Below are 9,486 nucleotides of genomic sequence, written 5' to 3' on the forward strand. Positions count from 1 at the left end.
GGACAGACACTTGGGATTGGCAATTCAATTTCCAAGTTGTTTCTGAATGGTTAATGCCCAGGTCAATCAAATGAACCAATGAAATAATGTCTTTTTATTGGCTAAAATCTTTTGTAAATAATTTGATTGATAGACCTTTTTCTTTCGCGTGAATTTGCATTCCTTGGTGAGGATCCTAATCAATGATTGGTTCATTCCAAGTCCTTCGGCTATCTATTGGCACAAGAAAATGCCTATCAATGTTATCTTTGAAACCGGCCACCCCTCGCAGTGTTTACAGAAAACGTATGGATGTGGACCACGTGTTAATATAAAGCATTTTCACGAACATACAAAGGCACACGTTTTAAAAGAACCCGCGTGGGTCTCATTCTAGTCTCTATCAAGCAAGCATCCTAATTCTGGACGCTGAACGTCTCTGTAACACTTAACTTGAACATACATTGATTTGTGTGTTGTCAATACACCTTGCAAAGACGCTAAATACAAATACATATATTATTATTATTATTATTATTGTATTTTAAGAATAATATGTGTTAACTGCCAAAAACAAATAACTTCTAGAAATATTGTTGACAGTGGTACACTCAGTTAGGTATGGTCAAAGTGGTAATAGATAAATAAATAAATAAATAGTATATTAACTTCCATCCAATTTTGAAACAGTTGTCAGCAGACAAGTGCTCAGCACCCATACAATATCATCAATCTGCAAGGCCATCTGTTAGTGAACAGTGATGTTAGTTACAGTGGTACAGTACTAATATTATCCTGATTCATTAACTTGCGCTCAACTTACAGGACTAGTATTGCAGTGCTGCTGTAGTCTGTAGATCTTTTACAGGTCATCCAGCCATCTTCCTGGCCTCCGGCACATTGCCTTGGACTGCCCATTCTCCTACTGAGCAGCCTCAGAGACAAAACCAGTTTGAAACATCACAGTGTAGTGCACACTAATGTCAGTTTGTTCTGTAGACCTTGTTAGGAAGTCCTTTTTAATTTGCTGCATTTGTTTCCTGTTAAATGTCAAGGCTAGATGTACTAAGAATTTGCTCAGATGATTTTAATAGAATGTTCTGCAAATGTTTCATTCAGGCCAAAGATTACTAACATGTTTGCACATCCTTTATATGTGTTTCTTTCCATGTTGCACATTTGAGACTTATGTAGTTAACAGTGACAAACGAGATTCCTGGAAATATTTTGTTTATTTCTAAAACTACACAGAATGAGTGCCCTTATGAGCAATCTATTTTGAATTAGCCAAACATTTAATTACTAACCTCTTTGGTTTTATTACCTCTGCTCGTAAAGTTACCCCGTACTTAATTATTGACCATTGCACATAATCATATTTGCCAATTTCAATGATTTGACTTATTTTCATTTGAATGTTTTGCTCTGCAGGGTGTGAGGGCCCCTTTAAATGAGCATTGATTATGGATATTGTCATTGGGACTGTGAGAGTGTTAGTTCTCTCCAGTTCACACACGTGTGTATCTGCTATACACCAGTGCAAAATGCTATTTCATTTCCAGACTACTAATACTAATATGTAAATGTAGCTTGTGTGATCACACTTTCTGTACTTGCACTGTTTGATATTTACCTTTTACTCTTACATTACATTTATTTACTTACTGCATATCCCTTAAACTGGTATATGAAATTTAAATGACGGGGCATTTTCAACACAGCTTATTAAGGGAGAATGGAAACATCCAGCCCCACCTCTTTAAGAGTGAGCAGAGTGTGTTGAACACTACATTGGACTAGAGTGTTGCACACATTTTTATTGGCTGGCATGAATAGTGCTCAGCCAGATCATCCAATTAAATTATTCAAATTTTTGGCCAAAAAAAGACAGTATGAATATTACATTGTTGCAGAGGGGGACTAACACTTCTTGTGAAGAGCAGGCCTAAAATAGAAACCTACAGCTTTCCTCAATGTGGGAAGCAGAATGAATATGCAATGCAGAGTTCTAACATTGCTGTCAGTTATTGCTGTTTGCAAACAATATCTTTAATACTGTGTTTTGTGGATTATCCTCTCCATGTTGCAACACAGAGCTTGCTGACCCCATCGTGCTCTGCTTGTACAAGTACTTTATAATAATGCTGACAAGCACAACCCCCCTCCTGCTATTTACAATTGCCTTTTAGCTGTCTTCTTCCTGTGAGGTAAGCATACATTTAAAAAGCCATTCAAGTGCTTAGTTTTTCAGTGCCTAATTACCATTGATAAGGGTCAAGCATTGTTCTCTCAATGAGCTTCTTTTATGCATAATTGCATCAGAAAGAAAGGCAGCCACAGCACCTATATAATAAGGAGGAGCTATGCGGCATTCAAGCTTCGAAAGGACTTTGCCCTTGTGGTCTCCTCTGTTGTTACTGTGTTCTTTTGATTGGCATTGTTGGGATGTTTCTGTACAAACCTGAGACTGCAGATCAATGGCATTGACTGGTGTAAGTCAAAAACAATGGGTTGAGGTTTAATTAAAGAAATGTGGCAAAAGCATGTGGATACATCAGGGTGATACTATATTATAACCTGTCTAAACATACAAAAGCTACACCTTTCATTCATACCGTCACTGTGATTACAGCTTCAAGGTATTGGGTTCTGCGTAATGTACTGTCCACCACATACATGCTTATATGTGCTTTCTTATCTTTGAGAGTTTATTGTTTATTTTCTTCTACACTGATCCTGCAGGAATAACAGTTCAAGTGCAACGTGCGTTTTGACGATGATCTCAATTATTATTATTCACTATTTCCTGAGTGTTTTCAGTTGAGGTTTGTGCTGCAGTGAAATGGTTGAGTATTGTAACCATTTAGATGGTTAGTTTGGTTTGTTTGATGTCATTCTCTGATCTTCCAGCAGAGGGCTCCTTTGTGTTTCACTGCCAGCTTTGCACAAGCTCCTCCACAGCAAACACACAATCATACGATGTTGATGAAACTTCAAGAAAAGGTGTCCTTTACCTAGTTTATGCAGTGGTATACCAGGCACCATGCTGTTAATTAGGCTTTTATTTATTTACCTGTGTTAAATGTTATTTCTGCAGGATTCGTTGTCATTTTGGGGGGAGAGAAGAAACAGAATATACTGAGTATAACTGCTGAGGCCTGTTGTTTGATGTGTCTCTCAAGCCTTGCACGCAGCAGAATTTTAAATATATATATATATATATATATATATATATATATATATATATATATATATATATATATATATATATATATGTCTTTATCTTGGAAAGCTACTGTGTTTGATGTGATAAGATGTTTATCTGAATCAGGTTAATAAACTCAGACATCGGAAGGTCAAGGCCAGTGACGCACTCTATCCTCAGGAAGACGTTGTAAAATGTTTCAAATCCAGATCTTGCTGTATGTACTACACTACATTCTGATGGAATCTGTAAGTGTTTTGCTGGGATTTATTTTTTGGTTTAAAAATCAATCAAGGGAGCTTTAAAGGTTTTCTTTTTTTTGTTGTTGCTGTCGTGCAGTTTGTGTTTTTGTTGAGTTCCACTCTTATATCCATTCTGTAACCTAGACCAGGGGTTCACACACTGGGAGTTCAAGATGGTTTCAGGGAGGCACAGCAAATACACAAATCATTCTCCCAAATGATCCTGCCACCTGATATTGCCCAGGCAGGTGAATGAATGTATTAACATGAACGCTGCTGTTAGGTGCTTTAGGTTATTTCAACTGAAACAGGTTCTGCCTTGACTTTAGCTCTATATTTACAGTCACAGACAAAAGTATTGGCACCCTACGGTTATTATACCTTCATTCAAGGTAACAGATCAAGGACAAGTAGTTAGTCAACTTTAACCACTTTTTAATAAAACAAAAAGGAAATACACAATTTCTACTAATTTAATTATCTTTTTCAAAAAAAACAGACACACATGTCATTTAAAATATTTGTTCATGGCAAAAGTATTGCCACCCCTGCTTTATTCTTTTGTGTATCCTCCTTTTCCTTCTATCAGATGTGTATGATCATTCTTAACCCAGTATGTTACAGCTTGTTGGTGAAATCTGGGCTCATTCTGTCTTGCATATTTCCTTTAGCTCAGACATATTGGATACACAATGTTTTTCAGATCAGTCCAAAGCATTTCGATTAGATTGAGATCTAGTGATTGCAAAGGCTGTTCCAGAACTTCTATCTTTGTTTTCTTCAAGAATTCCATAGTTGACTTAGCTGTATGCTTAGGGTCATTGTTCTGTCAGTAGATAAACTGTCTGCCAATCAGTCTACGAGGAGACGGTATCATTGTGCTTTGTGGAATATTTTGATACATGGCTGCATTCATTCAATCCAATACGTTTATCATGAACAAGTATTTGAAATTGCTTAAGTGCTTTTTTATTTTTTATAAAGATGGTTTGTTAAACTACTAGAAATTGTGTATTTTGGTCTTTGTCATATTAATTAGTGGCTAGTGTTTACTAATGTATTTAACATGTTTCCTTGAATGATCTTATATTAAGTGTAGGGTGTCAATACATTTGTCTGCGACTGTATTCTCTTCATTCCCAATGACTGTGCTAACATTATGCAACAAAAGAGGTGATTGTAAAGAGAATACATTTCATATTTCTATAGATTATTCATAGAGGAAGCAGAAAACCCTAATGCCATGGGGGGGCCTTGAGGCTAGAGAGTTTGGGAACTTCTATCCCCTGAAGACTATAGATAAGTCTGGCTTTTGTCCTGTGTTAGCTCATCCGACAACCACTGTAGAGCACCCAGGCTTGGTCGTGGTATTGAGGTACATCTAATGACCTTTAATTCTCCTGAGATGATGTGGGGATTGCTGTGCTGATGGAACACAACAAGTCAAAAAGAACTGCATTTTACATATGAGGTGATACCTTTTATTGGACTAACTAAACAATAATTAATCACCAGTTTTCAAGGCAGAGGACTCTTTCAGGTAAAAGTAAGTGAAAGCCTGTGATTAATTATTGCTTAGTAAGTCCAATAAAAGCTATCACCTCTCCTTCTCTTTGCCTATCATCTCTGGACTGATATGAATACCATTTCACCTATCAACATATATGAGGTAGAATTCTTAATCAGTGTTTCTGTATTATCATGGTAATCAGCAATAAAGTCATCAACACAAATATCATTTTCAATGGTTTTGATAAATACACTTCAATCTTGGACAGCCAACCAGAACACCAGTTTTCAGTTGGTGATTGTAAAAGTGAGTTGATATTTTACAGAGCTTTATATTCTTAGTAGTATACAAGCATGCCATAACCTAATTGAATATTTTCATGTTTCGTAACTGTTCAGTCTGGTTTCAGAGCCATAATCGCTTTGGCAAGATTTTCTCTTGAGAGTAATGGCTTAATGTATTTTACCTTCACGACATCAAAGCTAATGGGACTCTGACTAAGTGAATGAATAACTGAATTATTTTTTTCTCTCCTGACCTCAGCAAACTTATAGTCCCCTGATGGGGTCATTGCCCGCATTGGATTTCGTCATACAGAATCAGAACGTTGCTTATTCAAATAGTATTCTAGAGGAACACGCATATCTGCCTTCTATGCAGATAAAGAAGGTTCTGTCTAGTTTGTGTAAAGATCCAGTGGCACTGTTTTAAATTCCCATTTTAATAAGTCACTCATCCCCTCTAAGACATCACTGAAAACAATATGTTACACCTCGTGGGTTTGTGTTGAAAGTCAGAAGAATGAATTTGAGAGACAAGCCTTTCAGCTTGCCTGGGGCAGCTGTTCATTTAAGTAAGTAAGGAGTTGTTGGTATACCTGTTTCTGTCACCTCCACTTTATCTCTTATGAGGCGCTCAGAAGCAATGTGAACTTGTGAGGGAGAGAGAGGGGTGTGTGGGTGGGGTGTCCATTTCCTTACAGATCACGACAGAAGCGTGCCTCTTACATCTGAACTGCTGAGGGGCTGAGGGCTAGATTCTGGAACACTAACGCTGATTCTAGACAGGAACTTTTATTAACCTCAGATTGTGGGGTTCAAAGAACCTGCAGTTAAATCTTTAACCCCACAGAACCATTTGATCAAATGTGACGCCACGTGAACATTATCTTTTAAATAATTAGGAACGTGAATGTCTTTGCTACAGGAGAGACAGCGATGTCAAAGGGGGTTGGGGGTTAAGAAGCTAAATGCATTGTTCTTTTTCCCCCTAAATGTGAAGCCACATCACTGTTATCTGAGCTCCCTTTGTGGTGTGGAATTCCCTATTGTGCAGGTGTGTGGAAGACTGCAGGGTCACTGATCCTCTTCTAATACTGATAAAGAAAGCTCAAGACGATCACTGCTCTTACAGTGCAATGTGTGCCACCAACAGCTCAGGGGCAGGGTTCTTGTGGGGTCTCAGGTTGGGATTTGGTACTAAAATGCACAGGCTGGATTTGGTACTAAAATGCACAGCATAAAATGAAGAGCAGTACCATCACTGGAGAGAAATTCAGCGGGCGGTTCCACTGCTACTTCGTGAAGATCTAGGGAAGCATGCTGTGTCTGAGGGTACTTCATCCCTTGTAAATGTGCTAAAAAAAGCATACCTCTAGACTTTACAAGACGTACCTGTGCTTTACCGTGCTTTCATTATGCTTTATTACACTTTGCTGTACTTTTACTAAGGAACACTTATAAGGGTTTGGATGAGGTGAAGCTCTTGCCTCATAATCATATTCTTGTGAAACTGTAGGTCTCTGTTTTATTTTTATATCTCGGATAACTGGATCTGTGAAATCAGCTGGAGGATCTTTAAAAAGCAGTTCTGTGTTACCCACGGGCACCTGAAACAGATTTCTATATAAAAAGAGAATCTGAAGGCCCACTTTAATGCTGGCGTTTCTTGTTCTTCACTTCGCCACACAAAGATCCCCACAGATGAGCCAGTGTCTTGTACAGAATTATCGTCTCAAGAAAATGATTAACTTTTGAGTTCATTGACATTAGAATCAGTGACTTACTTTATGCAGGGCAACCTTGTCAAAACTGTGGTGCCACAATAAAGTTTATGATGTACAGTGACACGATGAGTGTCATTAAGGTGTGTGAGCACTGTATTTAAAGAGGGGGGCTCTCTGACAGTCTACACCTTCCAGAGCCACACTCGCCTCCAGCCAGCCTCCTCCAGCAGAGATATCACCATGGCATTCAATGGCAAGTATGAGATCGAGAGCCAGGAGAACTACGACGAATTCCTCAAGAAGATCGGTAAGACAATCTTTCCTGTTATAGATCTGATGGCCGGGGTATCGATGGACGTATCTGCATTCTTAAGAGTGTGGTGCTTTGATGAATTTGAGAGCAACATGCTAACATCCTACATGCACATGTATTTTATTATGTTAGTTATTATAATAGCACTGTGCTGCAAGAGGAAGGAACTAGCTGCACCAATGTCTTGATCCTCCATTCTCTGATGGAATGCCAGTTCATTTTGTTAAGCTAAGATGTAAATGTTGAACACTGAACATTCTCTGGGTATTGCACTTCTCAAACCCTGTATGGATAGCCTCTTTATGTAGTATAGGACTCAAGTAAAGAAACCCATTACAATGCTGTTTGTAAGGTGCAGGCACTCTGGTCTCTATAATGTCAAGTTTTTGTACCAAGCCTTTGTTTCGGCTCGTGAAATCCCCATGCTCTCACCTGTTCAGGTATCCCAGATGATACCATTGAGAAGGGGAGGAACTTCAAGATTGTTACAGAAGTGATCCAGAATGGGAACGAGTTCACCTGGTCCCAGATCTACCCCCAGAAGACCATGACAAACAAGTTTGTGATTGACCAGGAATCCGAAATGGAAACCATGGCGGGCAAGAAATTCAAGGTAAGATCATGGCATATTGCTGACATTACCAAATCTATATATACATAAACTGCATTTACAAATAAGCTAAATACAAATTCAAAGTTATGTTAATTGGGATTTTTGTTTTGTTTTAAACATACCATACCAATACATTACAGGTTACATACTGGGTACACCACAATGTATTCACTGTTTTTCAATGACGGATGTGTTTCCTTCCATAGGCCACTGTGACCCTGGAGGGTGGAAAAATTACAGTGCGATTCCCTAACTACCAGCACACAGCTGAGATCTCAGGAGGCAAGCTCGTCGAGGTGAGAGGGGAGGGGAGGGGATTCTTCTTCGTGGTGTTTGTGCAAAATACAGATTTGGTACAAAAATGGCAATTATTTAGATAGGCAGGCAGATATGAGAGATCAGATTGGCACAGCCAGACAACTTTCACTGTATTTCTAAAGAGCTTGATAATCAATCGTTGCTTTCTTTTTTTAACTGTACAACACATATGACTAAATCCCTGGTTTTACTCCTGGTGTTCTGAAGAGTGTTATGTTTCTTCAGATGAATGCTGTGTATATATTTTTCAAGATGCTGATATTTGCGTGTAAGGTTTACTATTTGCAGGTTGTATCTTGATGAAAGCACATGCAGGCATTTTGCATGGTGAAATACTAGATTTTCATTGGCTTCAGTTAAAGTTCGATGTACAGCATTCTTCTTCAAATGTTTTAACGTGACATGACACATTATCAAGCATTGAAAACCTCATTTGCAGCTGTGTGTCTACACAGCTGTCATGGCTGGACTGAGAAATGTCTTGTTTCTGTAGAAACTGACATATTGTGTCCATTTCTTTACAGTGCTCTACATCAGGTGGTGTCACAATGAAGAGAACCAGCAAGAGAATTTAAAGACAGACTCCAGTACAAGAAAACTAGTGTAAACAAAAAACATTCAACTGCAATAAAATAAATAAATATGAAGGTTCACTTGACTACTTCGCGTTATTTTGTTACTAATTATATATTATATATATATATATATATATATATATATATATATATAATGATTGTGCACTTCATTATTAACCTATCCAATGACAAAAAATAAGATTTTAAATCTCCAGGCAGATATTAGAATTTATTGTATCGGTCATTGAATAGTGATTTCCAGCTGCTGGTTTGTAAGCAATCCAACACCTTTGTGAGAACTGCAGTACATCTTTACAGCCACAAGAGGGAGATGTGTTCTTATTTGACTGCACCAGAAAGACATTTACACAATAAGCGTGCTTACTAACCACTTTGTTTTAGAAAATTTCACGTTTAAGGCTGTAAAACAGAGAACCACCAAAAGAATGTTATGAATCACTAACATTCCTGGCAAAATGTTATGGATTGCTGTTGTTCCAAACAAAACCACACTGACCCCTTGTTTGACCAACTCAAAACTAAACCTTAACTAATTAACAAAAGGGGACAACTAGCAGCCTTCCCTTTAAATAAATAGTGACCTTTTCAATGCATTATTTCAGTATCTTTTCAACTTTCCTTTTATATTTTGATGTCAGTTTGTAATCAGATGGTTTTAATTTGGTTCTAAGACCAATCTTGTAATAAAGTATTGATCCTTAAAGA

At 37.9% G+C, this 9,486-nt stretch overlaps 1 protein-coding gene across 1 annotated transcript; it reads left to right on the forward strand.

Moving 5' to 3' along the window:
- Positions 1–127: 127 nt before the first annotated feature.
- LOC117964583 (gastrotropin-like) lies at positions 128–8,823 on the forward strand. The gene is made up of 5 exons (XM_058996213.1): positions 128–2,186; positions 7,137–7,248; positions 7,695–7,867; positions 8,074–8,163; positions 8,710–8,823. The coding sequence occupies exons 2-5, from the start codon at positions 7,182–7,184 to the stop codon at positions 8,758–8,760; spliced, it is 381 nt and encodes a 126-aa protein (XP_058852196.1). The 5' UTR covers positions 128–2,186; positions 7,137–7,181; the 3' UTR covers positions 8,761–8,823.
- The last annotated feature ends 663 nt before the right edge of the window (positions 8,824–9,486 follow it).

The sequence above is a fragment of the Acipenser ruthenus genome, chromosome 22 (genome assembly GCF_902713425.1).
Source record: "Acipenser ruthenus chromosome 22, fAciRut3.2 maternal haplotype, whole genome shotgun sequence".
Lineage (NCBI taxonomy): Eukaryota > Metazoa > Chordata > Actinopteri > Acipenseriformes > Acipenseridae > Acipenser > Acipenser ruthenus.

Excerpts from the sequence above, each read along its gene's own strand:
- LOC117964583 (XM_058996213.1), top strand. The coding sequence starts at position 7,182 with ATGGCATTCAATGGCAAGTATGAGATCGAGAGCCAGGAGAACTACGAC. Across the intron at positions 7,249-7,694 it reads CGAATTCCTCAAGAAGATCG|GTATCCCAGATGATACCATT; the intron begins GTAAGACAATCT and ends TCACCTGTTCAG. Across the intron at positions 8,164-8,709 it reads CAGGAGGCAAGCTCGTCGAG|TGCTCTACATCAGGTGGTGT; the intron begins GTGAGAGGGGAG and ends ATTTCTTTACAG.